This window comes from Delphinus delphis, chromosome 2 (assembly GCF_949987515.2).
Source record: "Delphinus delphis chromosome 2, mDelDel1.2, whole genome shotgun sequence".
In the NCBI taxonomy this organism is placed as follows: Eukaryota; Metazoa; Chordata; class Mammalia; order Artiodactyla; family Delphinidae; genus Delphinus; species Delphinus delphis.
Genome location: NC_082684.1, coordinates 99,036,076 through 99,061,403, shown reverse-complemented (window position 1 = coordinate 99,061,403; position 25,328 = coordinate 99,036,076). Strand labels below are relative to the sequence as shown.

The 25,328-nt window shown below is 40.9% G+C and overlaps 1 protein-coding gene and 1 long non-coding RNA gene across 2 annotated transcripts in view; one reads left to right on the top strand and one right to left on the bottom strand.

Moving 5' to 3' along the window:
* Window positions 1-25,328, top strand: part of LOC132420647 (uncharacterized) — a 64,706-nt gene that overhangs the window by 36,700 nt on the left and 2,678 nt on the right. The window contains exons 4-6 of the long non-coding RNA XR_009518403.1: window positions 21,612-21,867; window positions 22,583-22,691; window positions 24,080-24,138. This is a non-coding gene — a long non-coding RNA (uncharacterized lncRNA). The remainder of the gene's footprint in view (window positions 1-21,611; window positions 21,868-22,582; window positions 22,692-24,079; window positions 24,139-25,328) is intronic.
* Window positions 20,120-25,328, bottom strand: part of LOC132420646 (putative protein FAM90A10) — a 53,833-nt gene continuing 48,624 nt past the window's right edge. The window contains exon 3 of the mRNA XM_060005279.1: window positions 20,120-22,278. Within this exon, the coding sequence (XP_059861262.1) occupies window positions 21,595-22,278 (684 nt within the window). The 3' untranslated portion in view covers window positions 20,120-21,594. The remainder of the gene's footprint in view (window positions 22,279-25,328) is intronic.

The following is a 25,328-nucleotide window of genomic DNA, read 5'->3' as shown; positions in this document are numbered from 1 at the left end:
ACTTTCAGGATATATTAATAAAAAGTATCTGGAGTGTTTGTAGATTTAGTTTTTTAAAAGTTTTTTAAAAAGTCTTCCTCTAAAAATTAAAAAGTGTGTATGGAAACAAAAAAGACCCCGAATAACCTAAACAACCTTGAGAAAGAATGGAGCTGGAGGAATCAGGCTCCCTGGCTTTGGACAATACTATAAAGCTACAGCAATCAAAACAATATGGTACTGACAGAAAAAAAGAAATATAAATCAATGGTACAGGATAGAAAGCCCAGAGATAAACCCATGCACATACGGCCAATTAATCTAAGACAAAGGAGGCGAGATTATACAATGGAGCAAAGATCGTCTCTTCAGTAAGTGGTTCTGAGAAAACTGAACAGCTACATGTAAAAGAATGAACTTAGGACATTCTCTAACACAGTATAGAAAAATAAACTCAAAATGGATTAAAGACCTAAAAATAAGACCAAGTACTCTAAAAATCCTAGAGGAATACATAACCAGAGCTCTGTTTGACATAAATTTCAGGAATATTTTTTTGATCTGTCTCACAGACTAATGAAAATAAAACCAAAAATAAACAAATGGGACGTAATTAAACTTAAAAACTCTTGCACAGCAAAGGAAATCATAACCAAAAGGAAAAGACATCCTATGGACCGGGAGAAAATATTTTTAAATGATACAATGAACAAGAGATTAATTTCCAAAATATACAAACAGCTCATGCAGCTCAATAAAAAAAAAAAAAAAATCCAAAAATGTACAGAAGATTTAAATAGACATTTCTCCAAAGAAGATATAAAAATGGCCAACAGAGGGCTTCCCTGGTGGCGCAGTGGTTGAGGGTCCGCCTGACGATGCAGGGGACATGGGTTCGTGCCCCGGTCCGGGAGGATCCCGCATGCTGCGGAGCGGCTGGGCCCGTGGGCCATGGCCACTGGGCCTGTGCGTCCGGAGCCTGTGCTCTGCAACGGGAGAGGCCACAGAAGTGAGAGGCCCGCGTACCACAAAAAAAAAAAAAAAGTGGCCAACAGGTACATAAAAAATGCTCAATATCATTAATTATTAGAAAATGCAATTCAAATCTATATTGAGGAATCACCTCAAATCATTCAGAATGGCCATCATCAAAAAGGCTACAGATGATAAATTCCAGAGAGCGTGTGGGGAAAAAGGAACCTTCCTACACTGTTGGTGGGAATGTAAATTTGCATGTGCTATTCTGTACTTGATATTTCTTTTCACTCAGTGAAGTAATCAACTCAAGTCTAACATGGCCCAACAGACTCCTTACTGTCTTTTTCCATACCTTCTCCTTTCACATCCCTCCCAATCTCAGGAAGTCACAATGAAGTTCTAGGAGGTTCATCAAAACCTGCCTGTCCTTATGCCTCACCTTCACAGTAAGAGCAAAGTGCTACTGTTTCTGCCTCCAGGACATCCCCAAAGGTGTCCCCAGGGCCATTCAAGTGCAAGCCAGGATCCCCTGCCAGGAGTAGCAAAGGGTCTCCTGCTGGTGTCCTGCTTCCTTGTTAACTATCACAGAATGGTCCAGCAGCAACCAAGGGTACTGGGAAATATGCATCAAGTCACGTCACTCCCCTACTCACAAGATTTCATTGGTGCCCTGTTAAGCCCCTACCTGGGTGGTCTCACCCCACCTCTCCAGCCTCCTTTTCCTGGTTTCCACAAAGTTCAAGGTCATGCAGGTTCTCTCCTCTTCCTCTGGGACCCTGCACAGCAGCCAATACTAGACCCACAGTGCCCCCTGGTGGCTGGAGATGCAAGATGCTCCGGACAGCTGGGCAAGGGGTGAGGCCCGGAGGAAGCGAGGTGGGAGGACAGGACACTGGATTTGAAAAAGGTCTTGGAAGAGCAAAAGCTTAGGAGAAGACCAAGAGTGTTAGATTTAGAGAGGAAAGTCTAATTGAGACCCCTCTGGGATGGCCCTGCTCGCTGGGTTATGGAAATGGAGTTGGAACCAGAGAGCAGTTGGCCTCTGGATGGGCCTCAAGCTCGACTCCAGAAACTCTCATGAGACCTTTGACCATGTCTGTGCAGGAGAGGATGCTGAACATTTGGGTCCTAGACTCTGAGTCACCTTCCTCCTGCAGGCTCCTCTCTTCCATTTGCAGGGCTGGGTGTGAGGGGCTCCTGGAGAGAGGTGGCATCAGAACACACAGGGGGTCAGTGTCATTAACAGGAGGGGAGATGGAGGTTCGGGGTCACTCAGCCCTGAGGACAACCTTGCGCATCCCAGGTCTTTCCAAGTTTTTACTTTTCCAAGGTCTGAAGAGTTGTGCTCTGGGAACATAGGTGGGAAGAGTTTGGAGGTGGCTTTAGTGGCTGTGCGCAGTGAGGACCAGGGCTGCTGGGGAGGAAATTCCAGTTGAGATGAGGACTTGTGCTTCTATTCAGAAGTTCAGGGGGCATCAGTTACTTCCCAAGATCCCTGTGAGTTTTGAAAGAAAACATACTTCAGGTTTACCAGCATCCTGTATTTCTCTACACTCTGCCTGTTTGCAGGGGATTGCATGTTTTTGACCTCAGGATTCATATTAAATATCTTTTTGGCAAAACAGTCATGCAGATGGCCAACAGGTACTGAAAAGATGCTCAGCATCACTAATCAGGGAAATGCAAATCAAAACCACAAGGAGATATCACTTCACACCTTTTAGAATAAACGTCATCAAAAGGACAAGAGATAACAAGTGTTGGGGAGGGTGTGGAGAAAAGGGAGACCTTGGCCACTGTTGCTGGGAATGTAAGTTGGTGCAGCCACTGTGCAAAAGTGTGTGGAGGTTCCTCCAAAGATTAAAAATAGAACTATCATAAGGTCCAACAATTCCAATTCTAGCTATATATTGAAGGAAATGAAATCACGTTCTCAAAAGGATATCTGCAGCCCCAAGTTCACTGCAGCATTATTTGCAATAGCCAAGATATGGAAACAATCTAAGTGTCCCTCAGTGGGTGGAGAAAATGTGATATATCTATATAGAAACCAATCAATCAATCATCTATTTATCTCTCTATATAGAAATGTGTATATATCTGCCATACAAAGAAAAAATTTCTGCCATATTCCACAAAAAGAAAGGCCTTTGAGGGCATGATGCTAAGTTAAGTATGTCAGAGAAAGTTAAATAGTGTATGTTCTCACTTACAAGTGGAATCTAAAAAACTCAACTCCTCTTTTTCTTCAGTGGAAGCTTCTTATACTCTCTCTCTTTATTTCCAATTCACTGTACATTGGCTCTTGATTTTCAAAAATGATAATGCCCTTATGTTCATCACTGGTCACGTAAAGGATCTGATAATAAAAAATGTTCAGTAAAATACAGAAAAGGTGAGTGGAAATATAAAGGAAATTCACAGAACTTTATGATCACTGTTGCTTTCATCTTAATGGTCACCTTCTGGAGATCTCAGCATGTTGATCTAAGATGCTCACAAATGTGAATTACATCATCCTCTTACCAATCCAGGTTCACTTGCCTGATGATCAGCAAGGCAAATGCCAAGATTCCAAGGTTTGCAGCAGAGAAAGCGTTTATTTATAAGGGAATCAAGGGAGGAGACAGGAGAACAAGTTTGAGATCTATCACTTCAAAGGGAAGGGAGCAGGGGTATTTAGGGGTGAAGAGTAGAGGGAGGTTGGAGGTGAAGGGAAAGGTGATTGAAGGCAGGGAAAATGTGAGGTTATCGCTGTTCTGTGCAGGCATATCTCTGTTACATGCTAGTTCATGGGATGCATGTTCAGAATATGGTGGCATTAGCATGAGCTAAGGATGGAGCTTTTGGCCCCATCATTTCAAATGGTCATCCACTGTGCACTCACACAGGCCCAATTGAATGTGTGATGGTCTTGTCTGGTTTGAACAGAGCAAGACTAGATTCATGACCTGAAAAAAACAACCAACCATTACTATAGTGACCCATCTGTCAGAGGAGTTATCTACAGGCGGTGGTTAAAGGAGTCTTGTAATATATTGTCTAAGCTATGGGAAACTTTCAGGGTATGCAATTCGCAGGAACAGTGAATGCGAGCTTGACGGTGAAGGCATGTTACAAGAGGAGGGTTTTAAACAGGCTGTTCCCTTAACTGCTGTTCTGTGAGACAAAGTCAAGAATATCTATTAGTTACCAGTTTCTGTTAACCCTATGAGATGGGTTTCAATTCCACAAGGATTGGGTCCATGTAACTTTCACTTGCTAAACTCCATCTAGGCCTAGTGGAACCCAGGTATATAATAAACTTTTGTTAAGACATGATCTGAAATAATGAATGAAAGAGTGATCGCTATATTCATAGGGAATTTTATTTAAGAACGGATTGATTATAAAGTCAGTCATGGGACCTGTATTTTACTTTAACGTGCTATGGACAACACCTTTTTTTTTTAAAACATCTTTATTGGAGTATAATTGCTTTACAATGTTGTGTTTGTTTCTGCTGTATAACAGAGTGAATCAGCTATATGTATACATATATCACCATATCCCCTCCCTCTTGTGTCTCCCTCCCACCCTCCCTATCCCACCCCTCTAGGTGGTCACAAAGCACCGAGCTGATCTTGTGCTATGTGGCTGCTTCCCACTAGCTATCTGTTTTACATTTGGTAGTGTATATACGTCCATGCCACTCTCTCACTTCGGCCCAGCTTACCCTTCCCCCTCCCCGTGTCCTCAAGTCCATTCTCTACATCTGTGTCTTTATTCCTGTCCTGCCCCTAGGTTCATCAGAACCATTTTTTTACAGATTCCATATATATGTGTTAGCATATGGTATTTGTTTTTTCCTTCCTGACTTACTACACTCTGTATGACAGTCTCTAGGTCCATCCATGTCTCTACGAATGACCCAATTTCATTCCTTTTTATGGCTGAGTAATATTCCATTGTATATATGTACCACACCTTCTTTATCCATTCGTCTATCGATGGACACTTAGGTTGCTTCCATATCCTGGCTATTGTACATAGTGCTGCAGTGAACTTTGTAGTACATGCTTCTTTTTGCATTATGGTTTTCTCAGGGTATATGGCCGGTAGTGGGATTGCCGGGTCATATGGTAGTTCTATTTTTAGGTGTTTAAGGAATGCCCATACATTTCTTCATAGTGGCTGTATCAATTTACATTCCCACCAACAGTGCAAGAGGGTTCCCTTTTCTCCACACCCTCTCCAGAGTTTATTGTTTGTAGAATTTTTGATGATGGCCATTCTGACCGGTGGGAGGTGACACCTCATTGTAGTTTTGATTTGCATTTCTCTAATAATTACTGATGTTGAGCATCTTTTCATGTGCTTCTTGGCCATCTGTTTGTCTTCTTTGGAGAAATGTCTATTTAGGTCTTCTGCCCATTATTTGATTGGGATGTTTGTTTTTTTGATATTGAGCTGCATGAGCTGCGTCTGGTCCTGGACTTCTGTTTTTTGATATTGAGCTGTTTGTGTATTTTGGAGATTAATCTATTGTCCGTTGCTTCACTTGCAAATATTTTCTCCCATTCTGAGGGCTGTCTTTACGTCTTGTTTAGGGTTACCTTTGCCGTGCAAAAGCTTTTAAGTTTAATTAGGTCCCGTTACTATTTTATTTTCATAACTCAAGGATGTGGGTCAAAAAAGATCTTGCTGCGATTATATGTCAAAGTGTGTTCTGCCTATGTTTTCCTCTAAGAGTTTTATAGTGTCCGGCCTTACATTTAGGTCTTTAACCCATTTTGAGTTTATTTTTGTGTATCGTGTTAGGAAGTGTTCTAATTTCATTCTTTTACATGTAGCTGTCCTGTTTTCCCAGCACCACTTATTGAAGAGGATATCTTTTCTCAATTGTATATTCTTGCCTCCTTTGTCATAGATTAGGTGACTATAGGTGTGTGGGTTTATCTCTGGGCTTTCTATCCTGTACCATTGATCTATATTTCTGTTTTTGTGCCAGTACCATATTGTCTTGATTATTGTAACTTAGTATTATAGTCTGAAGTCAGGGAGCCTGATTCCTCCAGCTCTGTTTTTCTTTCTCAAGGTTGCTTTGGCTATTCAGGGTCTTCTGTGTTTCCATACAAATTGTAAACTTTTTGTTCTAATTTTGTGAAAAATGCCATTGGTAAGTCGATGGGGATTGCACTGAATCTGTAGCTTGCTTTGGGTAGTGTAGTCATTTTCACAAGATTGATTCTTCCAATCCAATAACATGATATATTTCTCCATCTGTCTATGTCATCTTCGATTTCTTTCATCAGTGTTTTATAGTTTTCTGAGTACATGTCTTTTGCCTCCTTAGGTAGGCTTATTCCTAGGTAGTTTATTCTTTTTGTTGTGGTGGTAAATGGGATTATTTCCTTAATTTCTCCTTCTGATCTTTCATTGTTAGTTTATAGGAATGCAAGAGATTTCTGTGTAGTACTTTTGTATCCTGCAACTTTACCAAATTCATTGATTAGTTCCAGTAGTTTTCTGGTAGCATCTTTAGGATTTTCTATGTATAGTATCATGTCATCTGCAGTGACAATTTTACTTCTTCTTTCCAATTTGTAGTCCTTTTATTTCTTTTTCTTCTCTGATTGCCTTGGTTAGGACTTCCATAACTGTGTTGAATAAGAGTGGTGAGATGGATATCGTTGTCTTGTGCCTGACCTTAGAGGAAATGGTTTCAGTTTTTCACCATTGAGAATGATGTTTGCTGTGGGTTTGTTGTATATGGCCTTTATTATGTTGAGGTGGGTTCCCTCTATGCTTACTTTCTGGAGAATTTTTATCATAAGTGGGTGTTGAATTTTGTCAAAAGCTTTTTCTGCATCTATTTAGATGATCATATGGTTTTTATTCTTTAATTTGTTAATATGGTGTATGACATTGATTGACTTGCATATCCTGAAGAATCCTTGCATTCCTGGGATAAATCCCACTTGGTCATGGTGTATGATCCTTTTAACGTGTTGTTGGATTCTGTTTGCTAACATTTTGTTGAGGATTTTTGCATCTATGTTCATCAGAGAAATTGACCCGTAATTTTCTTTCTTTCTTTTATTTTTTTCTGATATCTTTGTATGGTTTTGGTATTGGGTGATAGTGGCCTCGTAGAATGAGTTTGGGATTGTTGCATCCTCTGCATTTTTTTGGAAGAGTTTGAGAAGGATAGGTTTAGCTCTTCTCTCAATGTTTGATAGAATTCACATGTGAAGCCATCTGGTCCTGGACTTCTGTTTGTTGGAAGATCTTTAATTTCAGTTTCAATTTCATTGCTTGTGATTGGTCTGTTTATATTTTCTAATTCTTCCTGTTTTAATCTTGGAAAGTTGTACCTTTCCAAGAATTTGTCCATTTTTTCAGGGTTGTCCATTTACTGGCATATAGTTGGTTGTAGTAGTGTCTTATGATCCTTTGTATTTCTGCAGTGTCAGTTGTAATTTCTCCTTTTTCACTTCTAATTTTATTGTTTTGAGTCCTCTCCCTTTATTTCTTGATGAGTCTGGCTAAAGGTTTATTAATTTTGTTTATCTTCTCAAAGAACCATCTTCAAGTTTTATTGATCTTTGTTATTCTTTTCTTCATTTCTATTTATTTCTGCTCTGATCCTTATCATTTCTTTCCTTCAACTAACTTTGGGTTTTCTTTGTTCTTCTTTCTCTAGTTGCGTTAGGTGTAAGCTTAGCTTGTTTATTTGAGATTTTACTTGTTTCTTGACATGAGATTGAATTGCTATAAACTTCCCTCTTAGAACTGCTTTTTTGTCCCATAGGTTTTGGTTCATCGTGTTTTCATTGTCATTTGTTTCTATGTATATTTTTATGTCCTCTTTGATTTCTTCAGTGATCTGTTGGTTATTTAGCAGTGCACTGTTTAGCTTCCATGTATTTGTGTTTTTTACAGTTTTTTTCCCCCCTGTAATTGATTTCCAATCTCATAGCATTGTGGTCAGAAAAGATGCTTGATACAACTTCAGTTTTCTTAAATTTTCCGATGCTTGATTTGTGACCTAAGATGTGATCTATCCTGGAAAATGTTCCCAGTGCACTTGAGAAGAAAGTGTATTCTGCCGCTTTCGGGTGGAATGTCCTGTAAATGTCAAGTAAATCTATCTGGTTTATTGGGTCATTTAAAGGTTGTGTTTCCTTATTTATTTTCTGTCTAGATGATCTGGCCATTAGTGTAAATGGGGTGTTAAAGTCCCCCACTATAATTGTGTTATTGTTGATTTCCCATTTTATGGCTGTTAGCCTTTGCCTTATGTATTGAGGTGCTCCTATGTGGGGTGCATAAATATTTATAACTGTTATATTTTCTTCTTGGATTGATTCCCTAATCATTATATAGTGTCCTTCCTTATCTCTTGTAACAGTCTTTATTTCAGTCTGTTTTATCTGATACGAGTATTGCTACTTCAGCTTTCTTGTGATTTACATTTGTATAGAATAACTTTTTCCAACCCCTCACTTTCAGTCTGTATGTGTCCCTAGGTCTGAAGTGGGTGTCTTGTAGACAGCATATATAAGGGTCTTGTTTTTGTATCCATTCAGCCAGTCTGTGTCTTTTGGTTGGAGCATTTAATCCATTTACATTCAAGGTAATTATCAACATGTATGTTCCTATTAACATTTTCTTAATTGTTTGGACTTGTTTTTGTGGGTCTTTTTCTTCTCTTGTGTTTCCTGCCTAGAGAAGTTCCTTTAGCATTTGTTATAAAGCTGGTTTGGTGGTGCTGAATTCTCTTAGCTTTTGCTCTTCAGTAAAGGTTTTAATTTCTCCATCAAGTCCCAATGAGATCCTTGCTGGATAGAGTAATCTTGGTTGTCAGTTTTTTCCTTTCATCACTTTAAATATATACTGCCACTCCCTTCTAGCTTGCAGAGTTTCTGTTGAAAAATCAGCTGATAACCTTATGGGGATTCCCTAGTATGTTATTTGCTGCTTTTCCTTTCCTGCTTTTAATATTTTTTCTTTGAATTTAATTTTTGTTGGTTTGATTAATGTGTGTCTTGGTGTGTTTCTCCTAGGGTTTATCCTGCACGGGACTCTGCGCTTCCTGGACTTGGGTGGCTATTTCCATTTCCATGTTAGGGAACTTTTGAAATATAACCTTTTCAAATATTTTCTCAGATCCTATCTCTTTCTTTTCTTCTTCTGAGACCCCTGTAATTCAAATGTTGGTGCATTTAATGTTGTCCCAGAGGTCTCTGAGACTGTCCTCAATTCTTTTCATCCTTTTTTCTTTATTCTGCTCCATGGCAGTTATTTCCACCATTCTAACTTCCGGCTCACTTATCTGTTCTTCTGCCTCAGTTATTCTGCTATTGATTCCTTCTAGTGTATTTTTCATTTCAGTTATTGTGTTGTTCATCACTGTTTGCTCTTTAGTTCTCTTCTAGGTCTTTGTTAAATATTTTTTATATTATCACAATCCCTGCCTCCATTCTATTTCTGAAAGTTTCTATCATCTTTACTATCATTGCTCTGAATTCTTTTTCAGGTAGGTTGCCTATTTCCTCTTCATTTATTTGATCTTGTAGGTTTTTACCTTGCTCCTTCATCTGTAACAATTTTTTTGGTCGTCTCATTTTTTTTTTTTGATGGGTTAAGCTGTGTTCCTGTCTTCCTGGTTGTTTGCCCTGAGGCATCCAGTACTGGAGTTTGCAGGCAGTTGGATAGAGCCGAGTCTTGGTGCTGAGATGAGGATCTCTGGGAGACCTCACTCTGATGAATATTCCCTGTGGTCTGAGTTTCTCTGTTAGTCCAGTAGTTTGGACTTGGCACTCCCATCACATGAGTCAGACCTGACCCCCGGCCTGGGAACCAAGATCCCGCGAACCACGTGGCACATCAAAGAAAAACAAAAGGAACAGTATAGTAACAAAGAATAATAAAATAAAATAAAATTAGAAAAATTAAAAATTCATTAGAAAAAATAAAAATATAAGTAAAACAACAAAAGAAAGGTAAAACAGAACCAAACAGCCAAAAAAAAAAAAAAAAGGCGGGGGTGGGGACAAACCAAAAGGAGCAGAACGATAACAAAGAATAAAAAATAAAATTAGAAAAATTAAAAATTTATTAGAAAAAATTAAAATATAAATGAAACAACAATAACAATGAGGTAAAACAGAACCACAACCTCAAAAAAAAAGAAAAAAATAGACAAAAAAGGGCCAGAAAAGTCCTTGGCTGTGGAGGGTGGGGCTTAGGTGGGGGTGGAGTTTAGGGTGGGGGCGAGGCCTAGGCTCAGGACCCACACAGCCTGGAAAAGGCAGCATGGCTGGAGAGGGCCTCAGAGTGTGCAGTGCAGAGATAAGGCCCTAGGCGGGGATGCAGAGGTAGGGCTTAGGCCCAGCGCAGGTGGAGGGGGACTTGGAGGGCAGGGGATCTGGCCCAGGAGCTCAGCAGGCTCTTGGGGGCCCGAGTGGGCAGGGGAAATGCTGGCCTAGTTCCCTTCTGATCCTCCAGTCCCCCAAGGGTTTCTCCCTGTCCCTGCTGATCCCCTCATTGTGGGTGGGTCCCTCCTGAGCAAGGGAGTAGCTTCCTCTGCTGCTCTTCTTACCTGCAAAACAAAGCAGGTTAAGTTGCAGAACCCCAGTCTCCTTGTCAGAGTGCGGTTGTGATAGTGGAACAGTCACATTGCCGAATTCCACAGTTTCAGTGGGGAATGTCCCTGCCTCCCTGACTTATATAGGGCTTTAAGGTCATGTAATCTCCTTGAGTCTTTCTCACGCAAGGAATTTTCTCTCACCTTTTTTCACACCTTACATCAAAAGGTGTGACTGCAAGTTGTGCTGTAGTGTTTTCATGCATTTTAGGCTTATCTGGACATTTGTGTCCATTTTTAGCAGTATATTTATTTTTGGAAAGAACAACTAATTTTTCTTTTTTTAGTATGCCTATGTTTTTCTAAATTCCACAATGCTTATCATGGTACAATATAGAGAACATAATATTTACTATTTAAATATCACTTGGAGTGTATTTCTTAGGGCCTCCCTTATCTTCGTATATTAGTGCAAACAGCAACATCACCGAAGTACTAAGCTCTAACGGCCACACATACTCTACATAGAGAAGAGAAAATGAAATAGAATTTTTATTCAGTAAAATGGCAATCATACAAACATGGGATGCCTTCATTTAATACTTTCATACACGCATTTGAACATCAAAGCCAGTGTGCCTACTTCTGAAAAAATAGGCTTTCCCATATGACAAAAGATGAGTCTACCTTTGTTTACAGGTTTACCTGGGGAATCTTTTCTGATCCGGTAGACTGGTAGCTTCATAGCTGGGTATTTGAATTCTTTTCTTTTAGCTTTTATCTTGGTGTGGGGTTTCATTTTCTTTATCATACGGTCAAATGAAGAGGTTTCAGGTAGGAAGGAACGAATAATGATTTGGCCTATCCAAGCCTATGGAAAGATAGCTACCACTTTGCTTCACAGCACTTGCGTTGGGATTTTATGAATCCCAGTGGTTATGTCCATGTCATTGCGTGGCCATCTTCATGAAATATATAGTATGCAGAATGATTTATCAGTCTGTTTCAGAATTTCTTATAAAGGATCTCTCAATTGCAATCTGGCATACTAACCCAAACTAAACTCAAGAAATGCCATGAGTGGAATACAGAATTAGAAATTTTACTATTTCTAGAGGAAAAGACAGGCTATACAATGCTTCATATCATTCCTAATCCGTGAATCACTGGGTCATGAAGAATGGATAATGCCTAGACAGAATGTGCAGTTTCCCCCCTTAAGACCTCAGATGTTATTTATCATTTCTGTTCCCCATTCTTTGGGAGGCAAAGACTCATCTCTGACCTACGTTTCTTGCATTTCATAGGACCATGAACTTAGCAGAAAAATGGGTGGAGGTGGGGAGAGAAATTGCTTTAACATAACACATTGTAAAATATCCATCTAATATCAATCATCTTTGTATGAATATATGTATGTGAGTATGAATGTCTATCTTTGTATCTATACATCTATTGACCTACCAAATTTTTTTTTCTCATTCCCTACAATTCATGGGTTCTATTTCACTCCCCTTTAGAAGCCATATAAGTTACAAATAAATTTGTGATTCATTCAAATGGTGCCCCATCATTTTTGATAGTTTCTAAATATGTTGAAATTTCATTTTCCAGTATCTTTGTTCATTGGGCTGTTTGAAATATCATTTCAAAAATAGGCTAGCCAGTAAAGCGACCATACGCCAATAAAAATTAATTTCAAATATAGGTTAACCAATTTTTTCTTACTGTCTGGGAATTTTCTATCAAGTGTGAAGAGTTTCCTGACTTGCCCTGGGTAGATTAAACAAACAAACAAACAAAAAATACCTTGCCTTAACTGACATCACTTGATTTCAGTGAGCCTCACATCAATGCTGCATTACTAAAAGGTAACATTCATGTGTCCTGGGACCGTGCTCCCTGTGTTGGCAGCTCAAAGTTCTTGTACCCATCCCTTCATTCCAATCTCAAATGGCTTCTCTAACAGACATCTATTCTTTACTTCAGTGAAGCTTAGAAGATTCTGGAAAGTAGAGTCAGTGCCTACTCAAACCCTATGCAATGATAGAAGGAAAGAGTAGAGCTATTTGTTTTTTGTGTTTTTTTTTACATCTTTATTGGAGTATAATTGCTTTACAATGGTGTGTTAGTTTCTGCTTTATAACAAAGTGAATCAGTTATACATATACATATGTTCCTGTATCTCTTCCTTCTTGCGTCTCCCTCCTTCCCACCCTCCCCATCCCTCCCCTCCAGGTGGTCACAAAGCACCAAACTGATCTCCCTGTGCTATGCGGCTGCTTCCCACTAGCTATCCACTTTACGTTCGGTAGTGTATATATGTCCATGCCACTCTCTCACTTTGTCACAGCTTACCCTTCCCCTCCCCATATCCTCAAGTCCATTCTCTAGTAGGTCTGTGTCTTTATTCCTGTCTTACCCCTAGGTTCTTCATGACATTTTTTTCCCTAAAATTCCATATATATGTGTTAGCATACAGTATTTGGCTTTCTCTTTCTGACTTACTTCACTCTGTATGACAGACTCTAGGTCCATCCACCTCATTACAAATAGCTCAATTTCGTTTCTTTCTATGTCTAAGTAATATTCCATTGTATATATGGGCCACATCTTTTTATCCATTCATCCGATGATGGACACTTAGGTTGTTTCCATCTCTGGGCTATTGTGAATAGAGCTGCAATGAACATTTTGGTACATGACGTTTTGTGGTTTTTTTTTTTTTCCATTTTAACATCTTTATTGGAGTATAATTGCTTTACAATGGTATGTTAGTTTCAGCTTCACAACAAAATGAATCAGTTATATATATACATATGTTCCCATATCTCTTCCCGCTTGCGTCTCCCTCCCTCCCACCTCCCTATCCCACCCCTCCAGGCGGTCACAAAGAACCGAGCTGATCTCCCTCTGCTATGCGGCTGCTTCCCACTAGCTATCTACCTTACGTTTGGTAGTGTATATATGTCCATGCCTCTCTCTCACTTTGTCACCGTTTACCCTTCCCCCTCCCCATAGCCTCAAGTCCATTCTCTAGTAAGTCTGTTCCTGTAAGTCTCTAGTAAGTCTATTCCTGTTTCACCCCTAGGTTTTTCATGACATTTTTTTTCTTAAATTCCATATATATGTATTAGCATATGGTATTTGTCTCTCTCTTTCTGAACATTTTGGTACATGACTCTTTTTGAATTATGGTTTTCTCAGGGTATATGCCCAGTAGTGGGATTGCTGGGTCATATGGTAGTTCTATTTGTAGTTTTTTAGGGAACCTCCATACTGTTCTCCATAGTGGCTGTACCAATTCACATTCCCACCAAGACTGCAAGAGTGTTCCCTTCTCTCCACACCCTCTCCAGCATTTATTGTTTCTAGATATTTTGATGATGGCCATTCTGACTGGTGTGAGATGATATCTCATTATAGTTTCGATTTGCATTTCTCTAATGATTAATGATGTTGAGCATTCTTTCATGTGTTTGTTGGCAGTCTGTATATCTTCTTTGGAGAAATGTCTATTTAGGTCTTCTGCCCATTCTTAGATTGGGTTGTTTGTTATTTTGTTATTGAGCTGCATGAGCTGCTTGTAAATTTTGGAGATTAATCCTTTGTCAGTTGCTTCATTTGCAAACATTTTCTCCCATGCTGAGGGTTGTTTTGGGTCTTGTTTATGGTTTCCTTTGCTGTGCAAAAGCTTTGAAGTTTCATTAGGTCCCATTTGTTTGTTTTTATTTCCATTTCTCTAGGAGGTGGGTCAAAAAGGATCTTGCTGTGATTTATGTCATAGAGTGTTCTGCCTATGTTTTCCTCTAAGAGTTTGATAGTGTCTGGCCTTACATTTAGGTCTTTAATCCATCTTGAGCTTATTTTTGTGTATGGTGTTAGGGAGTGATCTAATCTCATACTTTTACATGTACCTGTCCAGTTTTCCCAGCACCATTTATTGAAGAGTCTGTCTTTTCTCCATTGTATATCCTTGCCTCCTTTGTCATTAGTTGACCATAGGTGCATGGATTTATCTCTGGGCTTTCTATCCTGTTCCATTGATCTATATTTCGGTTTCTGTGCAAGTAACATACTGTCTTGATTACTGTAGCTTTGTAGTATCGTCTGAAGTCAGGGAGCCTGATTCCTCCAGGTCCGTTTTTCGTTCTCAAGATTGCTTTGGCTATTCGGGGTCTTTGGTGTTTCCATACAAATAGTGAAATTTTTTGTTCTAGTTCTGTGAAAAATGCCAGTGGTAGTTTGATAGGGATTGCATTGAATCTGTAGATTGCTTTGGGTAGTAGTCATTTTCACAATGTTGATTCTTCCAATTCAAGAACATGGTATATCTCTCCATCTATTTGTATCATCTTTAATTTCTTTCATCAGTGTCTTATAATTTTCTGCATATAAGTCTTTTGTCTCCTTAGGTAGGTTTATTCCTAGATACTTTATTCTTTCTGTTGCAATGGTAAATGGGGTGTTTTCTTGATTTCACTTTCAGATTTTTCATCATTAGTGTATAGGAATGCAAGAGATTTCTGTGCATTAATTTTGTATCCTGCTACATTACCAAATTCATTGATTAGCTCTCGTAGTTTTCTGGTAGCATCTTTAGGATTCTCTATGTAGAGTATCATGTCATCTGCAAACAGTGACACCTTTACTTCTTCTTTTCCGATTTGGATTCCTTTTCTTCTCTGATTGCTGTGGCTAAAACTTCCAAAACTATGTTGAATAAGAGTGGTGAGAGTGGGCAACCTTCTGTTGTTCCTGAACTTAGTGAAAATGATTTCAGGTTTTCACCATTGAGGACGATGTTGGCTGTGGGTTTGTCATATATGGACTTTATTATGTTGAGGAAAGTTCCCTCTATGCCTACTTTCTGCAGGGTTTTTATCATAAATGGGTGTTGAATTTTGTCGAAAGCCTTCTCTGCATCTATTGAGATGATCATATGGTTTTTCTCCTTCAATTTGTTAATATGGTTTATCATGTTGATTGATTTGCGTATATTGAAGAATCCTTGCATTCCTGGAATAAACCCCACTTGATCATGGTGTATGATCCTTTTAATGTGCTGTTGGATTCTGTTTCCTAGTATTTTGTTGTGGATTTTTGCATCTGTGTTCATCACTCATATTGGCTTGTAGTTTTCTTTCTTTGTGACATCCTTGTCTGGTTTTGGTATCAGGGTGATGGTGGCCTCGTAAAATGAGTTTGGGCGTTTTCCTCCCTCTGCTATATTTTGGAAGAGTTTGAGAAGGATAGGTGTTAGCTGTTCTCTAAATGTTTGATAGAATTCGCCTGTGAAGCCATCTGGTCCTGGGCTTTTGTTTGTTGGAAGATTTTTAATCACAGTTTCAATTTCAGTGCTTGTGATTGGTCTGTTCATATTTTCTATTTCTTCCTGATTCAGTCTTAGCAGGTTGTGCATTTCTAAGAATTTGTCCATTTCTTCCAGGTTGTCCATGTTATTGGCATAGAGTTGCTTGTAGTAATCTCTCATGATCTTTTGTATTTCTACAGTGTCAGTTGTTACTTCTCTTTTTTCATTTCTAATTCTATTGATTTGAGTCTTCTCCCTTTTTTTCTTGATGAGTCTGGCTAATCGTTTACCAGTTTTGTTTATCTTCTCAAAGACCCAGCTTTTAGTTTTATTGATCTTTGCTATCGTTTCCTTCATTTCTTTTTCATTTATTTCTGATCTGATTTTTATGATTTCTTTCCTTCTGCTAACTTTGGGGTTCTTTTGTTCTTCTTTCTCTAATTGCTTTAGGTGCAAGGTTAGGTTGTTTATTCGAGATGATTCCTGTTTCTTAAGGTAGGATTGTATTGCTATAAACTTGCCTCTTAGAACTGCTTTTGCTGCATCCCATAGGTTTTGGGTCATCGTGTCTCCACTGTCATTTGTTTCTAGGTATTTTTTTGATTTCCTCTTTGATTTCTTCAGTGATCACTTGGTTATTAAGTAGTGTATTGCTTAGCCTCCATGTGTTTGTATTTTTTACAGATCTTTTCCTGTAATGGATATCTAGTCTCATAGCGTTGTGGTCAGAAAAGATACTTGAAACAATTTCAATTTTCTTAAACTTATCAATTCTTGACTTGTGACCCAAGATTATGATCCATCCTGGAGAATGTTCCATGAGCACTTGAGAAAAAGGTGTATTCTGTTGTTTTTGGATGGAATGTCCTATAAATATCAATTAAATCCATCTTGTTTAATGTACCATTTAAAGCTTATGTTTCCTTATTTATTTTCATTTTGGATGATCTCTCCATTGGTGAAAGTGGGCTGTTAAAGTCCCCTACTATGAATGTGTTACTGTCGATTTCCCCTTTTATGGCTGTTAGTATTTGCCTTATGTATTGAGGGGCTCCTATGTTGGGTGAATAAATATTTATAATTGTTATATCTTCTTGGATCGATCCCTTGATCATTATGTAGTGTCCTTCTTTGTCTCTTCTAATAGTCTTTATTTTAAAGTCTGTTTTGTCTAATATGAGAATTGCTACTCCAGCTTTCTTTTGGTTTCGACTTGCATGGAATATCTTTTTCCATCCCCTTACTTTCAGTCTGTATGTGTCTCTAGGTGTGAAGTGGGTCTCTTGTAGACAGCATATATAAGGGTCTTGTTTTTGTATCCATTCAGCCAATCTGTGTCTTTTGGTGGGAGCATTTAGTCCATTTACATTTAAGGTAATTATCGATATGTATGTTCCTATTCTCATTTTCTAAATTGTTTTGGGTTCGTTATTTTAGGTCTTTTCCTTCTCTTGTGTTTCTTGCCTAGAGAAGTTCCTTTAGCATTTGTTGTAAAGCTGGTTTGGTGGTGCTGAACTCTCACCTTTTGCTTGTCTGTAAAAGTTTTAATTTCTCCATCAAATCTGAATGAGATCCTTGCTGGGTAGAGTAATCTTGGTTGCAGGTTTTTCTCCTTCATCACTTTAAATATGTCCTGCCAGTCCCTTCTGGCATGCAGAGTTTCTGCCGAAAGATCAGCTGTTAACTTTATGGGGATTCCGTTGTATGTTATTTGTTGTTTTTCCCTTGCTGCTTTTAATATGTTTTCTTTGTATTTAATTTTTGACAGTTTAATATATGTCTTGGCTATTTCTCCTTGGATTTATCCTGTATGGGACTCTGTGTGCTTCCTGGACTTGATTAACTATTTCCTTTCCCATAATTAGGGAGGTTTTCAACTGTAATCTCTTCAAATATTTTCTCAGTCCCTTTCTTTTTCTCTTCTTCTTCTGGAACCCCTATAATTCGAATGTTGGTGCATTTAATGTTGTCCCAGAGGTCTCTGAGACTGTCCTCAGTTCTTTTCATTCTTTTGTCTTTATTCTGCTGTGCAGTAGTTATTTCCACTATTTTATTTTCCAGGTCACTTACCGTTCTTCTGGCTCAGTTATTCTGCTATTGATCCCATCTAGAGTATTTTTAATTTCATTTATTGTGTTGCTCATCGTTGCTTGTTTCATCTTTAGTTCTTCTAGGTCATTGTTAAATGTTTCTTGCATTTTCTGTATTCTATTTCCAAGATTTTGGATCATCTTTACTATCATTATTCTGAATTCTTTTTCAGGGAGACAGCCTATTTCCTCTTCATTTGTTAGGTCTGGTGGGTTTTTATCTTGCTCCTTCATCTGCTGTGTGTTTTTCTGTCTTCTCATTTTGCTTATCTTACTGTTTGGGGTCTCCTTTTTGCAGGCTGCAGGTTCGTAGTTCCCGTTGTTTTTGATGTCTGTCCCCGGTGGCTAAGGTTGGTTCAGTGGGTTGTGTAGGCTTCCTGGTGGAGGGGACTAGTGTCTGTGTTCTGAGGGATGAGGCTGGATCTTGTCTCTCTGGTGGGCAGGTCCACGTCTGCTGGTGTGTTTTGGGTTGTCTGTGGCCTTATTATGATTTTAGGCAGCCTCTCTGCTAATGGGTGGGGTTGTGTTCCTGTCTTGCTAGTTGTTTGGCATAGGGTGTCCAGCACTGTAGTTTGCTGGTCGTTGACTGAAGCTGGGTGCTGGTGTTGAGATGAAGATCTCTGGGAGATTTTCTCCATTTGAAATTATGTGGATCTGGGAGGTCTCTTGTGGACCAGTGTCCTGAAGTTGGCTCTCCCACCTCAGAGGCACAGCACTGACTCCTGGCTGCAGCACCAAGTGCGTTTCATCAGCGCGGCTCAGAATAAAAGGGAGAAAAAGTAGACAGAAAGAAAAAGGAAGGAAGGAAGGAAGGAAGGTAAAATAAAGTTATTAAAATAAAAAATAATTATTAAGAAAAAAAATTTTTTCAAGAAAAAAAAAAGGACGGATAGAACCCTAGGAGAAATGGGGAAAGCAAAGCTATACAGACAGAATCTCACACAGAAGCATACACATACACACTCACATAAAGAGGAAAAGGGGAAAAAATAATATATCGTGCTCTCAAAGTCCACCTCCTCAATTTGGGATGATTCGTTGCCTATTCATGTATTACACAGATGCAGGGTACATCAAGTTGACTGTGGAGCTTTAATCCGTTGCTTCTGAGGCTGCTGGGAGAGATTTCCCTTTCTCTTCTTTGTTCGCACAGCTGCCGGGGCTCAGCTTTGGATTTGGCCCTGCCTCTTTGTGTAGGTCGCTGGAGGGCGTCTGTTCTTTGCTCAGACAGGATGGGGTTAAAGGAGCAGCTGCTCGGGGGCTCTGGCTCACTCAGGCTGGGGGGAGGAAGGGGTGCGGTTGTGGGATGAGCCTGCGGCGGCAGAGGTCGGCGGGACATTGCACCAGCCTGAGGTGCCTCGTGCGTTCTCTAGGTGAAGTTGTCCCTGGATTCCGGGACCCTGGCAGTGGCGGGCTGTACAGGCTTTGGGGAGGGGAGGTGTGGATAGTGACCTGTGCTCGCACACAGGCTTCTTGGTGGCGGCAGCAGCAGCCTTAGTGTCTCATGCCCGTCTCTGGAGTCCGCACTGCTAGTCGCGGGTCGCGCCCATCTCTGGAGTTCCTTTAAACAGTGCTCTTAATCCCCTCTCCTCACGCACCTGGAAACAAAGAGGGAAGAAAAAGTCTCTTGCCTCTTCGGCAGGTCCAGACTTTTCCCCGGACTCCCTCCCGGCTAGCCGTGGTGCACTAACACCCTGTAGGCTTTGTTCACACCGCCAACCCCAGTCCTCTCCCTGTGCTCCGACCGAAGCCTGAGCCTCAGCTCCCAGCCCCGCCCGCCCCGGTGGGTAAGCAGACAAGCCTCTCAGCCTGGTGAGTGCCGGTCGGCACCGATCCTCTGTGCGGGAATCCCTCCGCTTTGCCCTCCGCACCCGTTGCTGTGCTCTCCTCCGCAGCACCGGCTGTGCTCTCCTCCGCAGCACCAAAGCTTCCCCCCTCCGCCACCCGCAGTTTCTGCCCGTGAAGGGGCTTCCTAGTCTGTGGAAACCTTTCCTCCTTCACAGCTCCCTCCCACTGGTGCAGATCCCATCCCTATTCTTATGTCTCTGTTTATTTTTTCTTTTGTGCTACCCAGGTATGTGGGGAGTTTCTTGCCTTTTGGGAGGTCTGAGGTCTTCTGCCAGCGTTCAGTAGGTGTTCTGTAGGAGTTTTTCCACGTGTAGATATATTTCTGGTGTATCTGTGGGGAGGAAGCAGATCTCCACGTTTTACTCTTCCGCCGTCTTCCTGCCTCTCTCCGCTATTTGGGTTTTGTTAGAGTCCATCATTCAGTGAAAGGCCGGATTTGGTCAGAAGACAAGGGAGGAAAAGGCATAAACTGTGACGTAGGTCACTGGCAACAGGTTTATATCCACAGTTGTAGCAGGCTCTGGGTGTAGCCCAAAGGGGAGCCTATTTCCTACATATTTAAAAGACCTTTTGCTTTCCTCCAACCACAGTGGCTTTTCTGTCCTGGAGGTACAGAGTTCTGCAGAAGGAAGACGTATTCCCCAAACAGGTGTTCTCTAGGATGGAGGGAGCAGCCATTGGCTCCTCCCAGGAAGTTCCCTCTATAAAGCTACATAGTTTTCCTTGGTCCTAGTCAAACTGTGTCCTATGTTAGAAAAAGGAGATGACATGGGACTTAGGGGATATCCTGGCACACCACCTCCAGTGGGTCTCAAACATTGCCACCTAATCCACTCATCTGGAGAGCAGCTGAAATCCCAATACCCGGGCCTCAAAACAGACAACCAAAATATGGGATCCTTTGAAGTAAGATTGAGGCATATGTAGCTATTAAAATTCACCCTCAGAGTGGCATGTGGGCCTCAGTGAGAACAAGTCAGCTTACAGTGCTTATCGCATTCTCCATGCCTGACATTGACAAGGGCACACTGTGTATGTGCATATACTGACCAGTGAGTGGTCTTGGGGGCACGGGTGCCTGAGAGTCTATATTTCTGAATAGCCTCAGTCCTTCCAAGCTCCTCTGTCCTCCCAGTTCCATAAGCTTTGAGGATAAATGTTAAGGGGATCTTCAAGGCTGAAAAATAAAAACCATGTATGTCATGACTTGTTTTACCTAGAATTTTATTGGTATTGAAAGAAAAATTTTAAACCAAGATTTAGAATAATGTTTACTAAGGAAATAATAATAATAATAATAAACAAAGCCACAGGAGCAGTCCCCTGTATGATTTACATGGGAAGAAGTCTGCAGAATCCACAAATTTCATCTTAACTCAGGGCCCTGCTGTCAATTCTGTAAAGCAGAGTTAGGCCCGTTAGTCAGCTGCAATACTTTCAGACATTTGCCACCAATTCCAGATTCTCACCACAGCTTTCTATTTACACCACAGTTAAAACTTTCTCGTGGAATTGTCTCAAAGTTGTCTACAAAGGATTGAGTTTGCAAAAGAATTGACATTCCAGTTTGATAAGCACCATTTCCATGTTGACTCTAATTCCATCAGGAGAAAATGCAGTGCTTTCCACATGTGTGTCCCTAAGCAAAACCTGGGTTTCCACTACTGTTTCACCCACCCACCCCCCAGAGGTGAAGAATCACTGATTCCCCAGGGACAGGCCACTCCTTGGGACTTCCCCTCCTCTGTTCCACAGTCACCTCCAGGGTACCTGGGGCTGAAGGACATGTCTTAGTGGTCATTGGTGTCTCCCTCTCACTCACTCTCTTCAGAGGAAGAAGAAATCTGAAGGTCACCATAGAGGACACTCCAGGGGCCTGGGGCACAGTGCTCCTCAGACTTCTTGCCCATGGCTGGGCTCTGAGCAGGAGGGGTTGGCTTCTCAGCAGGAGACGAAGAGGGAGATGTCATGTATGTGCAGCTCCACCAGGCTTTGCCTACTCTCCTGAAGAGCATCCTGAGAGACTGGCCCGGAACATGTTTGAGGGGTGGAGGCTGGACTCTGGTGTAGGCCTGGAGAGTATTCAGGTAAGATGTGTTGTGTGGAGGCTGGAGGTTAATGCTTTGCACCTGTGCAGGTGTCTCCCTGGTCACTTGGGGTGCCACGGTTGGCCCAGGTCTGGTGGTACTGGGTGGAGGCTGCAGATTCTGGAAAACCCCCGGATCTGGTCTCAGGGTGCTCTTCTTGGGAAATTGGATGGGACTCAGTCTGGGTTTCTTTGGTGGGTTCAGACAAGCCAGGGTGGAGATCTGAGCAGATCTCTTGCCTGGTGCCTGGATGCTGCTTATGAAGTCCTGGACCAAACTTCTCTTGATGGGATGCCCTGAGGGCCAGGTGGATTTCAGGTCATCAGTCCTGATCAGTGAGCTAATTGGGCGATCCATCTCCAGGACAGATTTCCTGTGGGATGCCTGGATGAGCATTGGCCGTTGTGGAGGCTGTAGGAGAGCACCAAAAAGAGAAAGACAAAATGTTAGAATTTCCTCATTGTCCCGTAAAAATTAACATTAACCAAACAACATCTCCTATATTAAATTTCACAGTAAGAGACAGACGAGGAGTCAACTTAAATGTAATGAGTTACTCAACCTCTGGGGTGGTCACCAAAAACGAAACAGCCATATCCTGTTGATACATTTTAAACATCAGCTCGAAAAAGAGGAAGATTGTAATCAACGTCTGTTGTTTAACTAATGGAGACAAGGTTTTTATACACTCTTCTTGGCACTGTACACTGCTTAGTGTCTTGCAGGCCCTGTGATGGTGAAATGAGTTTTGATGGCCAATTTTGGAGGATGCCTCGCAATTGAAAACTGGCTCTTCTAACTTCAAGGATTCAGCTTATGGCATGGTATGGCTAAAATGCCTTTCATTTCCCCTGCCAACATACTCTATTCTCCCCAGAGAGGCAAGGAAGAATGCAGAATGAAAGAAATGGAGGAAAATGGCATCTGAAAGCTCCACTAAATGACCCCATTGGTCAGAGGGAATGGGAACAATTTCCTCACACAAACGGGGATGGGGAGACCAGGGTTATCCAGGAGGGAAAGAGTGTAGGAACCAGGAGGGACTCACCCTCACAGAGTTGCAGGATTCTGTCACTTCTTTTCATTGGCTGCTGCCCCCCTTGGGGTCTCCTGGGAAATCTCCACCCCTCCCCTCCCCCAGCTACCCCTCAGGGGCACTGGTCCCCCCCCCATGCCCTCAGGACCCACGTGACCAGAGGGGACCTAGGAAGGCAGAGGATAAGGCCCAGGACCTCAGCAGGCTCCCCAGGGCCCAAGTGGGTGGGGAACATGCTAGCTGCTTTCCCTTTCATTCCTCTGATCTCCTGAGGGTCTCTCCCTGTCCCCGTTGCTCCCCTCACTGAGGGTGGGCCCCTCCAGGTATGGGTACCCCTCCCCTCCCCCAGCTTCCCTTCATGAGTGCTGGTCCCATCCTGCCTCCACTTCTCCTTTCCCCTCTCTCCCCCACATGTCCTACCTGGTCACTCCGGGGTTCCTCCCATCCCATTAGGTGTCTGTGGTTCCCCACCAGTGCTTGGTAGGTGCCCTAATTGTTGTGAGACATGAACTCTGTGTCCTCCTACCCTGCCATCTTGACTCCGCTCCTATATCACATTGTTTTCATTCCTGTAGCTTTGTAGTAGTATCTAAAGTCTGGAAGGGTTTATGGTTCCTGCTTTATTCTTTTTCCTCAGGTTGCTTTGTCAACTCTCGGTCTTTTATGGTTCTGTATAAATTTTAGGATTATTTATTCTTGCTCTGTAAAAAATGTCACAGATAATTTGATGCGGATCACATTATATCTGCAGGTTGCTTTGGGTATTATGGCCATTTTAACTATTAATTCTTCAAGAGCATGGAATATCCCTTTCTTTGAATCATCTTCAATTTCCTTTATTAATATTTTGTAGTTCTTAGCATATAAGTCTTTCACCTACTTGGTGAGGTTTACTCCTAAGTATTTTATTTTTTGATGTGATTTTAAAAGGAATTGTTCGTTTACACTGCTTTTTTAATATTTCATTGTAAATGTAAACAAATGAAATCAATTTCTGTATGTTAATCTTGTATCCTGCTACCTTCCTGAATCTGTTTATCAGTTCTAGTAGTTTTTTTATGGACTCTTTAGAGTTTTCTGTATATAGTACTATGTCATCTGCATAGAATGAAAATTTTACCTCTTGTCTTCCAATCTGGATACCTTTTCTTTTTCTTGTCTTATTGCTGTCACCAGGACTATGCTGAAGAGAAGTGGTGAGACTGGGCATCCTTGTCATGTTCCAGATTTTAGTGGTAAGGCTTTCTGCTTTTTACTATTGAGTAGTATATTGGCTGTGGGTTTGTCATAAATAGCTTTTATTATGTTGGGATATGTTCCCTTTATGCCCACTTTTGCAAGGGTTTTTATCATGAATGGATGTTGAATTTTAGGAAATGCTTTTTCTGCATCTCTTTAGATGATCATGTGGATCTTGTCTTTTTTTGTTGTTGTTGATATGGTGTATCACATTGATTTGTGTATGTTGAATCATCCTTTTAACCCTTAGATACATCCAGTGTGGTCATGGTATATGACTTTTTATGTGTTATTTGATTCAGTTTGCTAATATTTTATTGATAGTTTTTGCATCTATATTCATCAGAGATATTGGCCTGTGATTTTTTTTTTGGTAGCATCTTTGTCTGGTTTTGGGATCAGGGTGATGGTGGCTTCATAGAATGTCTTTGGGAGTATTCCTTCCTGTTCAACCTTTTGGAATAAGTTCTTTTTTGTATGTTTGGTAGAATTTGCCTGTGAAGCTATCTGGTCCTGGACTTTTGTTGGTAGGGAATTTTTTAGTTTACAGATTCTATTTCACTTCTATTGATAGGTCTGTTCAAATTGTCTGTTTCTTCTTGATTCAGTTTTTTTTTTTGCAGTACACAGGCCTCTCACTGTTGTGGCCTCTCCCGTTGCGGAGCACAGGCTCCGGACACGCAGGCTCAGTGGCCATGGCTCACAGGCCCAGCTGCTTCGCGGCATGTGGGATCTTCCCGGACCGGGGACCTGTGTCCCCTGCATCAGCAGGCGGACTCTCAACCACTGCGCCACCAGGGAAGCCTGGTCTGTACTTTTTAAGCTAAGCCTTTACTGAAACTAGAATTTTTGTCTCTGAGAGAAAGTTGTACTGATAACTAAAATGGAGGATATTGTCTTCATTTTACATGTTTTGTTTATTAAAAATTACTTGAAATGATATTTGGTTAGTTTCTTCATGATAATGAGATCCTCCCAATGTGTTATATTGTACAAATATCCTCACTTCCAATCATCTATAATAAGTTTTTTTTCTTGTCACCAAGTTTTATTTACTTGAGTGTAAAACAGGACCTTAATAGTTTCACTGTAGTCTCTGTCCCTGAATTGTGTTCAGATTTCAGTCTTTTAGGCATAACTCAGGCCTCCTCGTCAGAAAGTGCATTTTAACAGTATTTACATGTGA